The 18,382-nt window shown below is 41.7% G+C and overlaps 1 protein-coding gene across 1 annotated transcript in view; it reads right to left on the bottom strand.

Moving 5' to 3' along the window:
- The window catches only part of tmem266 (transmembrane protein 266), a 42,211-nt gene that overhangs the window by 20,147 nt on the left and 3,682 nt on the right, over positions 1–18,382 (bottom strand). The window contains exon 2 of the mRNA XM_030766858.1: positions 12,647–12,835. Coding sequence (XP_030622718.1) covers positions 12,647–12,835 — 189 coding nt within the window. The remainder of the gene's footprint in view (positions 1–12,646; positions 12,836–18,382) is intronic.

An 18,382-nucleotide genomic window follows, 5' to 3' on the forward strand; every position in this document is an offset into this window, starting at 1 on the left:
TCAAATCAAAGCTTGAGAACATCCTTTCACTGTTTTGAATGGTGTTTGTAATCTGTCCAACCGGTGATTGTGTCTCCACCACCTTCTACTCTTCTTTTTTCATTGTCTTTCCTTATTGCTTTTCTTTTTTATTTGTTCCTACTACTTTTGTACACTATCATTTTTAACTTTCTTGACAGTGTCAGTATTGAATGCTCATCCGGTCTTTTTAAAACTCTTGTGGACAATCGTTTTTTTTTATATGAACTGTGTTAAAAAAATTTTTTTATCTCTTCTACTAAATAACCAAAAAAAGGGAAAACCTCCCCCCCCAAATCAAAACAAAGATAATGATGATCTATATTATCAGTAAGGGAAGCTGCCTTATAAGAGAGAAGACCCACAGCTATCTCTGTCTATGACTCTAAAGTGGATGCAGCTATGATGATTCTGTAAGATTAAGTGAATCTCCATCAAACTGATCAAGCTTCAGATTATGTCAGGCCTCAGGGCTCTGCCTTGATCGCTGCTTGAGGCATGGTCACATGACTTACGGTTGACACTTACATTATGAACCAGGTTGGTGGTCAGGTATTAAAACTTTGGGTAATGCTGCGTTTAAGTCCAGTGACGTAAAGGCTTAAAAAAGCAGTGTTCTTCCCTGCTGGGCCTGGGTTTTGACACATTCTCATTCACATTTTTAGTTTTGTTCCCTGAGACGTGTTAGATTGTAAATGGTTAATTTCATTCCATGCCTGTGCTGGCTGCACATCTGATACATGCTTGCCTAGTGAGCTCTAAGCCCTTGATTAGTTTAATCAAGTCTGTTACTGCAAGACTAAAGTGAATGTGTAGAGGATTCTCAGAAGTGGATCTGCAAAAACATCAAACAACATCGGTGATGAACCGATACCCCCTCTCCGAAACAAAATTGGTTAATGAACCGATACCCCCTCTCTCCAAAAATCAGAAACGAGCTTGAACAACAAGTTGGGAACAATAAGTGGGGAAGCTCATTAAATACTTTTTAATAACTGAATGTGGTGAAAACAGAGCTTGGAGTAATCTGCTCTGGACACTGTTGTAAAGGGTAGGCTAATACCCTAATCTAGTCCAAGTCCCCCTGCAGGATCCCACTTAACAGTCCAGTTCTCACCACACTCCACAGAGTGCGATCTGAGAAAAAACCATCATCGGCTACATTCTGCCAAGACTCGGGCCTTGCATATGCTCTCTCCTAATTATAACGCACATTGTGAGCTCTGAAACCACATAACTGGACTTTATTAAATAAAAAATAATGAGATCATACATTAAAAATGAAACCTAAACTAATATATTCAATTTAAAAGACGGCAAAAAAGCTTCTTGCAAGACAACATAACAATACAACAGAAAGGTCAGTGAGGTCTGTATTTAATATCATTTTTTACCTTTTATATTTTCTGTAAAAGCCACTTATCCTGGATAAAATGGCCCCAGTACATTGAATCTGTACAAAACAGCAATGAAATTTTGGCGACAAAGGCCTGAGAAAGAGTGAGCCGTCGGTACTTGTGACTGATCATATACAGTGCCATAATTCATTTAAACCGCTCCCTCCAGCAAGGTGAGAATAGGCCTTAATTTAATAAAACCATTAAAAAACTCTTGAGAGAAAGCAGTGAGTGTCTGTGATATATTAGGCAGAGAGCTTCATTTTGAGAGCTAAAGTGTGAGACAGAGTTTGGAGTTAAGTATTTATGAGGTGGTGAGTTAGGTGTCTTGAGCTTTTTGGCAAAGGAAAAAAAGCCCTCTTTAAGCAAGGCACAGGTGAAATCTTTACTATATGAATAATAAATTTGATCAGAAATGCAATGATATCAAAACATTCCTCAAAAATACATTTCTGACAAAATACTTCTTAAAATGATTACACTGAAAAATAGTAACTCTGTTGAACAAAACCAACCAACCAAACAAACAAACTTACAAAAAAACTAAAGGTAAATTCCATAAACTAAATGATGGCATCCATTTCTGAGTTGAATATAACACTTGAGAAGAAAAATGAAAAGAATAGCTTGTCCCATACAAAAGGTAGTTTTCAGGGATCTCAAGGCTCTGTGATTTTCAGTTGCTGACAGATGCTGAAACTGGTGACTGTTCTGTATCTAGTCTTTACCTAGACTAAATGTTCACATAGTTGTGACCAGACAGAGTGTAAGAAACAGAGCAGGAGAAGTTCTGACTCCAGCAGAACAGAATTCTGGAATGACACTAAAACCAAAGTGAGAACACTGATATAGAATGGAACCCTCTATTCAAACCGATAGAATGCTCAGCTTCACTGTGATTGGTGGGAGCTTTTCGGCTCCCAGTTCCTTTCTAAGAACAGTCACATTCTTGAGAACAAGTCATTACATTACAGTCAGTCTGTACCCAGTTATGTCACCATGACTTCAGACAATGGCCACTAATGATCAACATACAGGCATCCACATATGTGGAGCACTTCAGGGCATGTATTAGCTACACCCTGTTTATTGAGCCCTTCCCACTGGCCAGATTAAGAGGACTTTAGACACTTGGACTTTGTGAGAAACAGAATTAAAAAATTATTTACTTGGCTAAAAATATTTGAGGGGCTTCATCATTTTTTTTAGGTGCAACCGGGTCTTGCTCATTTTATGAATATTAGTACACGTAAAAAAATGTAGATGAAATCCACTGAAATCCAAGGAACCTTTTTTTAGACGTGAAAAAGGTACAAATCCACATCAGGGGAAGAATAAAACCGCAAATATTTGCAATATTTAAAAGCTGAGTGTATATGCAGACATTAAGAATCATACACACATGTACATGCACACACACACACACACACACACACACGCGCGCGCGCGCGCGCACACACACGCGCGAACCCACACGCACACAAACACACACACACACACACACACACACACACACACACACACGCACACACACACACACACGCACACACACACACGCACATGCACATACACACCCGCTGCAGTGCAATAAGCATTAAAGACGCGGAGCAGAGAGGAAATGAATGAGCTGAGTGGGGACAGGCTGATAAAGAGCTCTGGAGCAGCAGCCGTGAGGCAGAGAGGAGTGATTGGACTGCTCTGGGGTGGGGGTGGTGGGGAGGGGGGATTACACTATGAAACAGATCGATAGCAGTCAGGAGCTACGTCCTGTCACACATGCCCCTCAGTCAAACAGCTTGCAGCTAACCAAAATCATTGCAACCTCCATACACTGAAAAAAAATCAGGCGTGAGATCCATCTCTCTCTCTCTCTCTGTGTTTCTTTGTGTTTCTTACACACACTAACACACACACTGCTCCATCCAGCTCACTTCATGTGAAGGGCATTCATGTACCACTGGCCACATGCTCTTCTGCCAGTGACTGGGTTGAGTGAAAGCTCTCTGATTTTCGGTTTGCTCAAATCAGGACAGGATTTGCTGATAAGCCGTCCTGTAATTAGTCCTGACTTCTACAGTGCTGAAGACAAATGGGAAACACTGCGTTCGTGCGTGCGTGTGTGTGTGTGTGAGTGGTGAGCAGGGTGATTCTAGTTTTATACTTTATGCGCTCATCTATATGGACTGACCTTTAAACCGTGGGAGCCCGGGCCTGAAGTAAAGCCCTGGCAGCTGAATGGCTGAGGAGCTATCAATTTGGATCTGGAAGCCAATCACTCTCAGCCAAAAAGCAATCACTGAGGAAAAAAAAGCTATACACCGCTGTCAAACTTCAACGCATATCGACTCCTTCTTCACTCACTGATGCTAATGACATCAGATCTTATAACTCTGCCCAGCCCCTGTGAGGCTTTCGCCTCAGAGAACAAACTACGAGGGGAAAGAGGGAGATGAAGAAAAACAGGAGCCATGAGTGCTGAGTCGTCGTTCAGAATAAATTGATCATCAGTCTTTATTGATGTCTTAATGGTACATTTACACAGGCTCCTAGATTGTTTTGTGAAAAACTCCCAGCACATTCGTAATGAGACCTATGGCAGCAAGCAACATTACTGTTGATTCAGAAAAATCAATCAGTACGTAAGCTCCTGAAAAATGGATTTGGCCCGGACCTACTAGACTCTTTCCGTTGTTCTGTACCACTCTCAATCACGGCACCAGCAAGCGATTACGTCTCCTGCTGCAGGATAAGGATAATGTTTGAAGAAGAGACTGTGGCCTCTTAAAAAAAAAACCAAACAAACACGTGGCATATATATTTCCACTTGCAATGATATTCATTTATTAAAAGTGTTCAGAGCTCATCTAATCCTCTCTCTGGATGCTGATAAGAGCGTGGCTTTATAGCCGTGCCATGTATAGAAATCCAGACTAATTCACACCATCCGGCCGGCCTCAGCGGGCATGGAAAGAAAATGAGGGACTGGAGCTGAGAGGTGATTGGCTGGAGCGGCAAGAGTGCTTATGGTGATACATGAAAACCTTAACACCTCCACTGTCCAAAACTGACCCACAAGGACGGCACTCTTCCCAGGTCTGCGTTGTGTTACTGTTACTGTGTTACTGTTTTGGGCATATTATGCCCAATATTACGCCTGTTTCATAATTATTATCATAGCTTAATTACACACTTCAGTTAAAAGTTCACTGTGAGACAGGGACAGCAGAACAAACAAAAAAGGTTTTGTTTTTTTTTGAGTAAGGTGAAGGTAGGAATTTGCAAATTGTTGGAATAATCTCTTTTGTTGAGTTCCACATGCATTCAGATCTGTACCTGGATCAGTTCTCAAACATCCTGTCATGCCCCTGTAGGGGATTTAAAAGGTTATCACAGAAAAGGTCATAAGCAAGCAGGGTCCACACGATCTCATGCCCTCGACCTATGAATAAAAATATAACAGCTTATTATAGCACTCCACTTTCAACTCAGATCCAGGATGTTGGGTTGCAGCAGTGTGTATTTTATTATTATTATTTTTCTTTTAATATTTATGTGTTCCAAACGGATGCTCCAAATGAACAACTACGCAGTCCAAAGCCCTTTATTAATTTGTAGGTCATGAATTTAATTTTTCAGGTCATGCACAAATTAAAAAAAAAGACTAAATGCAAAAGACCATCGCTGATCTGACTCCAGTACACATTTCTAGCATAAAAGAGAGAAAATAAAACAATGAAAAATGCAGTGCCGTGCTCCCAACAACAGCCTAAAGACAAAACTGCAACACTCCAGCGAGCACTAAGAGAGGAAAACCAGCTAAGCACTAAATACATGCTGAATGCAACCTCTGCTGTCTTTATCACAGGTAATCAATTTTACATCTGAGGGGCTCCCTATTCCAAATGCCTCTACAAGCCATTCATCAAACAAATACCTTGAGGATTGGTGAACCATTTAGAAGGAAATTAAAAAAATAAATAAACAAAATAAGGCGCTTTAGTTATAAAATAAAAAGAACAAATTTATCTCAGAAATTTGAAGGCAGTTCAAAATATTTATTCTCTGAGTCATTAAACCACCATAAACAAGTCTTTTTAGGGGAGAATTTTACAGTCAACCATAAGCCAAAAACTCTCACTAGTTTTAACGGCCAAACACAGACCCATAATGATGACAATGCCGATTTGAGCGTAAATTATTCCAAGCCTCATCAGACTCTGACTTTAAGTAGTAAGATGGGGTAATAAATGGGATGCAAGCTGGAAAAACCTCCCTAACTGTGTCACTTCTCACCAGCTCCAGCTGAGACCTTCAATCAGATTAGTCCCCTGTCCCTTCCTTTTCAGCATACACACACACACACACACACACAGACACAAACACACGCACATGCACATACACACACACACACACACACACACCTCACATATGGTGGGCTGGGGAGTTCATAGCCAAAAGAAGTTTAGAGTTTAGACGGCTCTTTGCGAGAGAAATTGGCTTTTAATTCATGGGAAATTGAGATAGATCGGCCTACATCTGCACCACAGCTGACAAGCTGTTCCCCATTAATAGGGTTTTTTTTTTTTTTTTGCTAGGACACTTGATCTTTCTTCGTCTCAGCCAGAAAAGCAATCTCACACTTTGCATGTCTGTGAATATGAACCTAGCCCAGAATGTCACCAATTGAGAGGTGAGAGGCACAGGGGAGGGCTTTGGACCCTGCATGGGGGTCTAGCTGATGGAGACCACCGCACTCTTTAGTGATTTCGGACTGAGTTGTGGCAGAAAAGAGAGTCCCTTGTCCCTCAAAGGGCACAAAAACTCCACTCAGGAACAGTTACAAGGGTGCTAAAGGACAAAGCCCAGCTGCATAAATACTGCTTATGTAGGCTTGGGAAAAGGATAAGAGGATTCATAGACTATTATTAGTCATTTCACACATTATAGTAACTGATGGGTTATTCATTTACATTTAAAGCCTGAGCGAGTATAAACTCAGTAAAACTGCCATAGGGATGACTGGATGCTTCACTGTAGAGCCAGAGAATGAAAAGCAACGACAACACCTTTACTCCATCACACATTATACACAATTATCACACATAAATATGCCCAATATTTGTATTTGACAAAGAGATCACTAGCCCTCTGTTTGGGCTATAGCAGTTTCAGTCAAACATATATGAAGGAGATACTGCATTAGAAATCTGTAGTCAGTAGCATGCTCCATGCTTTGCTCATTAACTCCAACAGTGAGTCTCAAGCGACACTGGTGAAAAGCAGGCACATTAATGACTAATTCATCATCATTCACCATATCTGTTTGCTCCTGTTCTTCGCAACTTAACAAGAATATGCTCAACTGGGCGAACAAAAGAAATTTGTTCTTCTAAGTATTAAGAGTTGACACACACATGCAATCTTGTCCTCCAAGTATTGTATTTAACCAGCATGGTGACAGTCAGAAGCTGACAAACATTCAGAGGAACGTTAAAATCACTGCTTTATTCAGAACGTCTTATTTCTTAGACGAGGGATTTTAAAAGTCTCCTACTGAAGAGCTAAACAACTGGACACAGCTGGATTTTGTAACGATGTAATCTAAAACACCTAATTCAGTTAATCAAAGTCTCTGTGAGCCAGGTCTGGTAGCAAGTTCAAATCTAGGAGATGAGTTGGCTACCAATGTACTCATAACTATGGACCACGTGCTTCAAGTTTTAAAGAGTTCATGGATAAAATTCATATTCCATCACATGGAGGTAAACGTATTACGAATCCAATCTCAGATACCAGTCACATCGATAACCCGCACCTTCCAGGCTTGTGAAAGGCCAGTGATGGCAAATCAGCCTCTCTCTCTCTCTCTCTCCCCCCTTTCTGCCCGTGAAAAAGCTCTAACTGATCCTGACTAGCCATCTGTCATTGAGCCGTCTCGCGTCACTCTGTACTCCTCGGTGTGCTGTGCCGCATGGCAGATCCCTGGCATATGCCACGGCTCCCACAGCGGGCATCTAGGAGCTCATCAGCACCGTGACATCAGCTGCGCGCCAAGGGTTCGCGTGCACCTGACAGTGGACAGCCACAGGAGATCCTGGCCAGTCTGAAATCCTTTCTCTTCCTCTCTCGCTCATTCATTCCCTGACAGTTCCTGCCCCCGGTGGAAAGCGGTTTCTCATCTAATTCAGTCCTAATGCTTATGCTTAAGTTTTTCCCACTAACTCCACTCTGTATCACCCATCACACATCGTCACAGATAATCTGATTAGCGCCAATCCAAAGAGTCTGTGAAAGCCATTAAGGAATCTGTACATTAAAAGGTGCTTGGGGAAAAAAAATCCATTTTGCTAGAGTGTGTAAATCACAGTGAGCCTGTACGTGAACATGCGTTTAAGTGACAGGGGCTTTTAATGGCACCGGGAACATACACTTGTCATTCACGTTTAAATGTTTAAACGCAACACACTTTAACTCTAAGCGACGTGAATATTCCAGCAGCCTGTGAGTGGAGCTGACTCTCTGCGGATGCTGAATTCCCTCTGTGCTACGGGAGCAGTATGCCTGGATCAGGAAGAATTGGAAAATGCCACATTGACTTCATTGTCTGAGAGAACACTGCATTTCTGTGTGACTGTTGCAGTAAAGCCATGCAGGTATTACACAGTGTTTAAGAAGACTTATGCAACGGCTGTGACAGTCAGTGACTGTTTTATGCTTTTTTATTAATATTTTACACTCTACTGAAGTTTGCATGTAATATGGTAGCTACAACAGATTCACAGTCTAGTTTTACGTAGTGTGGAAGTGGTAAGACTGGCATGTGTTTACAAAGCTGAATAAATCAAAGAACAAAGGACATGCCAGAGACAAGCAAAGAGACTGGCCAGGCAAAAGGAACAGACAGAACTGAAGGCACACAAGCACACACGCACACACGCACGCACGCGCACACACTCACACACACACACACACACCCACCCCCACCCACCACACGCCCTTACCACTGTGGTCTTTGACACGTTCCAGACAGGAAGATGCACTGCCAGCCAGAATGCTATAAATAAAGCCCACTTTTTCGTGAATCTGCCAGCCTTGCAAGTACCCCCCTGAAGTTAGCACGAGCAACCACCGCCCACGTTCTCAAATCCCCCACCCACTCCCCAACCCCCCACTGGCTGCCTGGGAGGGAAATTTGGGAAGCCTCGCTAGACTACATGCCCTCCAAATTTCTGCAGTGTATCTCATGCGTTTCAGGGGAACAAAGCACCGTTGCCAATGCTGGCTGCCCTGCATGGTCCTAAAGGTGTAAGCTCAACTCAAAATCAGAACTCCATAACACAGCGCAATGAGAAGAATCAGCCCCTTACTGCCCCTTTATCACAGGAACTCTGCACAGAGGAGCTAAAGGCTAACGCTAGCTCAGCAGTATCACGTTTGACAACACTCCAGAGAGCTTAGCGCTAATCAAAACAATCAGCTATGGCATCCACTATTAAAAATGCTTTACTTCTTTATTAGACAAGGTTGCGTTTTGAATCTGCATTTATGAAATTGGATACTGATGAATATTCATGTGTTGCTGTGGCATTCAGTTGCCTAATACGACTACAAAGTCATTTTAAAGTTTGAAAAAGTGTATCATCTTTGAAAACAGCAATATGATGATGGTTCACATGGATGAATGAAAGATTCTGAGTCTGTGGTTGTGAACCCACTGCGAACCCAAGGTTCTGTTTTTAGCCATGGGCACAACAGAATTTCAAGGAAGTATTCAGTTTAAAAGCTCGAGGGAAGAGAAGAGTAGTTTCTTTAACATTTAGGGCTTGTGTTTTGGACATGAAAGCATGAGAGAGATCTGTTAGAAGCCTGCACATTCTTTCAGCCCTCGTGGAGACAGTCAGAACACAGCCCATTGGGGTAACGCACTGAAACATAGCATGAATTGTTCTTCTCATGCTTTTTTGACTATGTGTCAACATCTAACATGCGGGCTGTCCCATTCCAGGGCTTTGGACAATCCAATCTTGCTGTAAAACATAAAAAATCTTGACAGAGACAGAACATCCTTCATGTCATGCACTATGAGTATGACTCACAATATACAGAAAAAAACTAGTTGGTGTAAAATTAGATAATTTTATTGACTCCACAACACTGCAATTAAACAATGACCCCTGGTGAACTGAACAGTAAAGATGAGCTGAAAGTGTATCTACTGTACATCTGATATAAGCGATTTGAAAATTTGAAGATCCATTCCCAGATAATCTGAAGAACAAATGTAATGTTTCTAAACTACCACTGTCTCCAGGAGACTAGATTCCAGGCCCTTAATAAAGGGCAGTAGATTCTGTATGACACAAAACCACAAAATCCAGCTACCCCAGTGGAAGTTTCCCAACATGAACAAATCCACACAACCAAATACTCCAACAGGAGTATTTTAATATGAATAAATATACAAAACCAAGCATATCCTATTCATGGATAAAGGATGTCAGAAGCAATCAATAAGTCAATTTTGACAAAATTGAACTGCAGAATCAATTTCTTACATTATGAGACCCAAATCTCACTGCTCCTAGTCTGGGAGTCTGGGGTTAAAATTTGTTTTGACTGGATAATCTCCACTCTGACTAGAGCTAATTCCTGTAGTCTGTAGTCTTAATAACTGTTTGAAAAACTAGTCCATGACAAATATTATATTTACGACATCAATAGGTCTTCTTATACACATATAATTTTGGGAAGGTGCATCAAAAGAAAACAAATGCAATAGAGAATTCTAATTGCATGGGTGAGTTTAAAGAGGCAACATTTAAGACTAAGGAATCTCTTTATTTAGTAGTGTCGCGTAGAATGAGCTGTCTCATCACACTGAAAGCCTATAATTAGATCCTCTGACAATCTGAATTAGGAGAGCAAGTGACATAAGCAATAGCATTCCGATCTTTCTGGCATGCCTCTAATGTCATCGACATGAGTCACACACACACAAAAAAATGACCCGTGACGTGCCTATATGCCTGGTATTTGCAACAAGTTGGTTCAGGAGAAAAATAAACCAGCCCACACATTTCTCCAGTGAAACCACCACCACCAAAATGTCCTGGAGTGACTGGAGCCTGAAAATCGGGAATTCCAATCTGTACAGTAAAATGTCTCCAGCTTTTGCTCTCTCTCTCTCTCTCTCTCTCTCTCTCTCTCTCTGTCAGCTTTCAGAAATTAGGTGACAAGTAGTCTCTTGTCAGAATATGCAGTGTCTCCAGCCAGGATTTCTCTGAAATGAAAGAAAATAGCCATGATTAACATTCATGTGCTCATAGCTGAGGAAGTGTGTGACTTTCAAAGAATCATTTGACAAATGCCTGACTTTATGTCTGACAACAATCAGAGATTTTATCTAGCGCTTAACGTTATGTTGACTCCACCGTGGCTGCCACACACAAACACAGAACACACACACACACACACACACGCACACACACGCATAGACACTCAAACACACACACACGCACTCCACACACTCCACACACTCATAGGACTGCAAGTGTGTAGAGGCCATCTGTCTCTCTATCTTAAACACACACACACACAGTGCCAGGCGTGGTGTGTGACCACTGTGCTGGAGTCAATAATGAAACTTATGGTGTTTGTCTGCTGTCTCTGCGTGGACCAGAGCGTAACACAGCACCCAACCGGAGTGAGTCACACCACACAGACGGAGCGGCAACGGAGCAGGCCAAAACAACGCAACAGAGAGGCGTGGGCCCTATGCACTCCCAGCATGCAAAGCAGCAGTGGGGTGATGTCAAAAACACAGGAAGAGCTCACCCCAGAGCTTAACAAAAAGCATATCATAGTAGTGGCTCACGTTTCACAGACAATATGGTGCTAACTGCAGTCGTGGGATGGAGCCAGGAGTGGCATTTTATCAGTAGTGGTGAAATATCTAGTCATATATTACGGTCACAAAGACATGTCAGCACACGCTCTGCCCGTGGAACGAATGACAAAGCACTGGCCTCAGCCAATTATCCCCTGAAAATATCACAACATCGTTAGCAAATTAAGGTGGATGTATGTAATTCAACAGCATGTTCCATATAATTAGAAGCTATAACTAGTATGAAATGGTGTGAAAGCCTAACCAGACCCTGTCAGCATAGATTACAGACTAAGTCCTCCTCTCAGTCAATTACATTAATGGTATAGTTGTCTGGCATGTAACAGAAATGTCTATGATACCACTGCAGTTAAAACATGGATTTTGATAAAAAGAAATCCCATCAAATCAATCACACTACTAATTATCTTCATTAAATTTCATTATCTTCATTAAGTAAACACATTTAGTAGACAGGAAAGCAAAGTATGCTGAGTAATAAAATTCTCCATGACCGTTGTGTCAGCAGATTCTTTTTCTGGGCATTTTCCACATGATCTCACACAGCCCACAGACAAAGATTCGGCCATTAGCAGTTACATCGTCTAGACAGTTTACAGAACATTGCATTCTTTTCTTTTTACCTTACTGGTTACAGGATGCAAATTCCAGAAATTCCACAAGGAACTTCTTACATTGCTGAATTCCTTCAGACTGCATTAGGGTATCACACTATCCTGTCCTTCCTGCTGCTTGAGATATCTGAGTGTCACTCCAGCAGTTTTCGTTCTGGGTTTAGTTCACATCAGGAGTGTCATAGCGATGATGAGGAAGCAGTCATGGTCTTTCACAGGATATAAGGGACACACACAATCTGCTCTGCTGTCAGGCTCATACCAATTAAAAACAGTGCCATTTGTTGATTTGTTCTGATTCCCCCTGTGAAATTCAGTTCGCTCACAGACAGAACGCCTGTGAACTTTTAGTGGCCTGGCCGAGTTCCCGCTCCAGCTTATCCTGTCACTGATCTGTGATAAAGACCCTTTTAAAGTAGACTCCTATCCCCTTGACCCTGTGTCTATTACCCAGCCTGTAGTGAGCAGACATGTAAAAACAGTCTGCCACTGCATCATCAGACAGGATGATGTAAATAGGTGGAAGGTGATGTGAGTGGGTGAAAGTAGATGGGAGTTTCCCCTCTTTGCTGTGCTTGTGTGTACCATGCATGTTCCTAAAAATCCTCCGTAGAACACACTTGTCAACAACAAAAAAGAATGTCAGAGTTGGTGGTGAGTGGTGGTGTAAAGAACATAGAGTTGGAGGTGGTCTGGAGGGTGTCTCCTACCCCTCTCTGTTATCCTCTTCATCCAGGTTGGAGAGCAGCTGGGAACCAGCCAATGAGATGTCAAGTGCTGCCAGTGGGAGGTCCCTGTAAGCGAAGCTGACCAGTTGAACTGGAGCAATGCACTGGCCTTCCTCCTCCACCTGCTGGGAGATGACCTCCAGGTCTGACGCTCCAGCTTGCTGCGGGGCCCTGTAGATACAGTGGACACCAGAGTCACCAGAGTGGATGATGATCAGTCACAGAGCTGCTCTCCGTCTCAGTTGCTGAACTGAGCCTCATTATGGTCACAGAACTGATCAACTGTCATTTAAAGAACTCAGTTACAGAACTAACCACTGCTGCACGTGTAAAAGGGCTGACCAGTCTCAGAGTGAAAGAACAGATCAGTGTGCCAGTCACAGAGCTGATCTCTTTTACAGTCACAGAACTGACAACAGCAAGAATCACAGAATGGATCGCTTTTGGATTAACAGAGCTGATCTTTTTTTATTTTAATCTTTGATCTTAATCTTTTCTGGTATTTCGTGTTTTATTAATGTTTCCCCCATGTTCCCCCAAATTTGGAGGGCACAATCAGCCAACATCTCTTTTAATTCTTCCCCTCACACAGTGCCCATCGGTCTGGATAAGACAGGCAATCACATACTTCCTCTGATATGTGTAATGACAACGTATGTTTTCTATGCTATGAACATCTTGGCATTGTGGAGTAAGAGACGTTTAGAGGAGTTTGTACAATGATACTTGTAACTACCTAAAAGTTTTAGTGTTTAGCAATGAGCTGTGATGGGAAGAGGGACCCTGGCCAAGTTACCCGCCAAAAGGAATCAGATATAGATTAGGATCAGATATAAATTTTGTCATTTTTATTTTTATTTGGACAGAGAGAGCAGGCGAGAGGGAGAGAGACCGTAGGTGTGGGAATAACCGAACGAAAACCGCACACAGCTAGCCATCACTGAGGAAGGTTTTAATGTTTCAGACAAAATCAGTGAAAAACAATATACATGAAGACTGAAATGGCCAGGGATGAATAGGCAGAAACACATTTTACAATAGAAATATACGTAGTCATAGAGTGGGAATGTGAGGAGCCTAAACAAAAACAGCAGCAACAACAACACTCATCATCATCATCATCATCATCACCATCAGTGATTCGTGTAAGAATAGTCACAGATCACAGGTTACACCGCAAAATATAAACTCAAAGTAACTTGAGCTGAATGGTGCGCCTTTTTGCATGAGGCATCGGTATGTCATTCATAACATCAAATATAAAAACTAAGAGAAAGTGACCAATCACAGGAGCTGAAGCTGAACCTGTAGGGTCATTATTTTGGCTCATTCAGTTCATATGGACGTGGACCTGATGTGAAACAGAGAGAGAGAGAGAGAGAGAGAGAGAGAGAGAGAGAGACAGAGACAGAGAGAGAGACAGAGAGAGATGCCCAGATAATATGCAATAGCTTGACTTGCTGTTTATGGAAATGTCTGCATCAATTCAAATAGGAGCATATGAGTTTATTTTCCCTTGTTCATTGTGATTCCAAACATGAGCCATTTCAAATACAAAATATCAAAAGAAACAGTACATCTCTTCCCAATCATATGGGCCAATTATTAAATTTTCCCTGGGCATTTACCATGAACAAAAGAGGCGGAAATCGACTAAAAGTATAGAGTTTGAAGTGGAGGTCCCCACAGGCCAGTTTTGTGTTGATTGATTGGATGAGGTGCCCAGATTCGTCTCACGTTTGCAGGCTGGGATTGCTTTTCCAGTCTCAGCACAAACAACGCAATTAATGCACACCTCCATAAACTGAGGGAAACAACCTTACTTCTCCAAGAGCCTTGATATCATACACCATTTCCATGTTGAAAACAAAAGGCTAAATGGACGGGACCATAACCGCAAAGAAAAAAACAATAAATAAATAAATAATTATTCCTTGGCAAATAAACCGGTGCTTGGCCCAGCCATAACTTTTGTTATGCTCACAGTCACTAACAAGATCATAATTACAATAATCAGACTACACATATATCCTACTCATAAATAAAATCAATACCTGTCATCCGTTAAAACGGCTCAATCAAGGACAGAGGAAAGGACAAACCTGAGCGAGGGGAACTTGGCACCGGCCCCATTCCTCTCAGTGTGACCACATCAATAACAGCAGAGCGTAAAAAGAGAGGGAAGGGCATTGATTCAAAGAAAGACAGAACAAAAAAGAAAAGCATGCAGCCAGCTGGGACACAGACAGGGATGCAGAGGTTTAAAAAAAAGGAAAAAAAGAATGGCGTTAATGCGTGAGTGTGGCATTGCCTTTTAGAAGTGTGCCTGGGCGACCCCTGTTTGACCCCCTCAACCCGCCCCCCCCCCCTTTCTGAAATGTTAATGCAGTCAGCGGCTAAAAAGTCAAGTACACGCAACTTTCTCTCTGTTTTTCTGACTAATCCCTATTTACCATGTCCCTCACAATGAATGCCCTCGTATTGTGACTGTGTAATCTCAGTTCAGTAGGGAAAGCAATGGGTGAATGTGTGGTCTTGCATTTTTTTGTTGTTGTTGAAAAAAAAAAAAGACTGTCAGCTAAGTGTAAGACTTGGCGTAGTAATAAGTCTTCATAATCTCAGCACTATAAAACAACACAAAGTCTCTTCAAACAAAATTGCAGAGTAGTTTCTGCCACCAGCCGACTACGCCATCACGTTGTGCACACGCTTCGCCTGAAGAGAACTGATGGGCTCAGCAGTCTCCAGCCCGTCCCTCCTTGATGCTATCTGCACACTTGGCATCTTTCCTTACTGAACACAACCCAGGAACCTAATCACTTCTGACACACACAAACTGTTCAGAGCATCAAAATCACATTTCCAAATAATCATATGCAACGCCACGGAACGTCTGTCCAGTGGACTGCTGCCATCATAAGAAAGAGAGAGAGAGAGAGGGAGAGAAAGTGTGGGTGAGAGAGAGAGAGAGAGAGAGAGAGAGAGAGACTGAGCGAGCATTTAGACATTCTGCTACATTCAATACGTCAGCCAAAGAACTCTGAAGACTGGACACTGTAAACACGACACTGAAAACTAAACACTTGTCAGCTTATCACAGGAGAGTGTAGAACGTTTTGTATGGTACACCTGTAAAAGTGGAAGACTGTTGGGCAGACAGTCAGACCATATCATAGAATAATCATGGAAACCAAGAGGCAAGGCGAGGGAGTTTGGGCACTAAAGAACTGCCTGTATTTATAAACTATGGCGTGTCACAAAACTTTCAATGCATCACCGATCACAGCATTATGCATGGCGCAAATACACAATTCCTGTGTATAATTTAAAAAGCCTTGAGTTTAGGCTACTGAGGTGTCATAAATACAGACACAAAAATATGATGAGAGTGATGGAGAAGTAAATTTGTCAACTAAGCAAGACATGTTGTTTAGGTTCAAGGGAAAAAAAAACCCAGGAGAGATATTGATTCCTGTGTTTTAGTCTTAGAAATGTAACAATTTGAATTTGAACTCAGAACACAGAACTGAAATGGTCCTTTTTCCATTTACCGTATAAAAGTTGTTTTGACTGTGTTTTTCAGTGTTACACAGATAATGCCATCCCTCTACGAATTTAAAACCACCACTCAGTAAGCCAGTATTCTGTATGACATATCAAGGACACGTGTAGCACTGAAATTAAAAATTCACTTTCTCTTCACCAGGTGTGTGCACGTCTGCTCCCTGATTAGGATCCTGGTTGAGCACTGACCAACACAGTCCTACAGGGCCCCATGGCTCTGGCCTGAGTGCGTTTACACCACACATTCATAAATCACCCGCTTCAGATCAATACGGACGGGAGAACAAAGCACCCAGCTGGGAGGAAGGTACAGAGCTCCTGCTCTGAGACACAGCCACTCTTCAGAACATAAAGAGAGAAGAAAAAAAAGAAAGAAAATTAAATAAAAAGGCTTCTTAAAAGAAAGATCCATTACAAATTATGATCTATTTAACATGCCTGGTGTATTTTTGAATTTACAGTTGATGGGAGTACTCGATATGTTTAATGCGTCAAAAATCTTTCAGGGATTCCATAACCGGTAACTTGACTGGTCTTTACTAAGTGAGCACAGCAATTTGCCTTTTTTTTTTTTTTTTTTTGAGAATTCTATTAAGCAAAAAGAATTAAACCTGATCATTTCTTGGTAAAGCCTAGATCTGACAAAGGTAAAAAAAAAAGAAAGAAATTTCTAGGGTGCAGGCAGACACTGGATGCCTGCAGACACTGATCTGTGTATCATTAAACAGTTAAATTAAAGGCAACTCATCACTTAAAGCTATTTTGATATGCTCATAACAACAAAACCCAAATCTCCGTTAACAGAGTCTACAACAATATGCTAAAATTTTACCATCTTATGGTACAGATAACTCACTGTGTGCTTGCTGGATTCGACAACTTCCTCACGCTGCCTAGACATAGAAGCCCATATATGTAAATTTTAATGATTAAGAAAATTCCATGCCTCCATTTTAGTAGACACATTTCAATCAGGACAGGTGAACAGTTGAGAATGGTACATGCTGTTTAATTGTTTAGCAATTTTTTTTTTCTCAGGAGAACCATGGAATCTGATATAGAGGGAAAGAAACACTTTTATTTGTCTGACACAAGGAACACATTTGCCTTAATAAGGAAACAACTGCGTCTCAGTGGATAAAGCACTTGACAGAGAATTCCCTAATCTTCAACACCATCTAAATGACTTGCACATTTATTCTTCCTCAGTGTTTTTCACACAGCTAAAGCTCGAGGCCTCCCAAAAGTGCTCATCTCAACTGAATATGAACCCGAGGGAGAATCAGTTAGCTGGGTGGGTATTGAATCTCACTCTGCATGCAGAGAACCACATCAGGTTATTCAAAGGTGGGTCACTAAGGTGTAACAGCATTCCCCCCCCATTTTTTTCACACTGTACAACACACCCAAAGAGAAATTCATTTATAATATGCGAGTCTAAGATTCTCTTTGTTTTTGACATCAAAATGACTCCTCTTTGTGCAGAATTTACCAACAATAACAACGCCCTGATTAAATTACAGACCCTTACTACCAAAGGCAGCACTAAACGACGTGTCAGTTAAGTTGGTAAAGTAAATGTCGGTTTAAAAAATCTGCCCTCACAACCGTGCAGGCGCAGGAATACCCCCAAGTCTCTCTTTTTTCCCGTTCTGGAGATGAAAGCCAGTCTACGAGGCCAGGAACAACTTACTCAATTTGCATGTAACTGAAGGTAATGAATATCTTCAAGACGTACATATGGACCCATACTGTGGCATCCCTATCTGTCAGTCTGTGAGAGAGCAAAGCGCTGGTTCAGCAGTGGGCCTGTGTACAGTGGGACTACCAGAGTCATTGTAATTCAGGGCATTCACTGTCCCTGATTCTACAGCCGGCTGTCCATAGACTTGTCAGAGTGTCTCAGTCAAAAGCCTGTAAAGCTACACTGGCATCCACAGAGCCCCTTAAATACACTGCAAATCATCAAATCATGGCTCTGATATGATCTGGAAGACAGGATACACATATCAACACTTTTGTCTGCAGAACAAAACAAAACAAAACAAAACAAAACAAAAAACAGTGCATCAAACTCTGATTCTTCCTCATAGCTTGATGCAATGCTGAGACACCAAATCTCAACAAATCGAGAAAGGGACAAACAAAAGTTTT

This window comes from Chanos chanos, chromosome 2 (assembly GCF_902362185.1).
Source record: "Chanos chanos chromosome 2, fChaCha1.1, whole genome shotgun sequence".
In the NCBI taxonomy this organism is placed as follows: domain Eukaryota; kingdom Metazoa; phylum Chordata; class Actinopteri; order Gonorynchiformes; family Chanidae; genus Chanos; species Chanos chanos.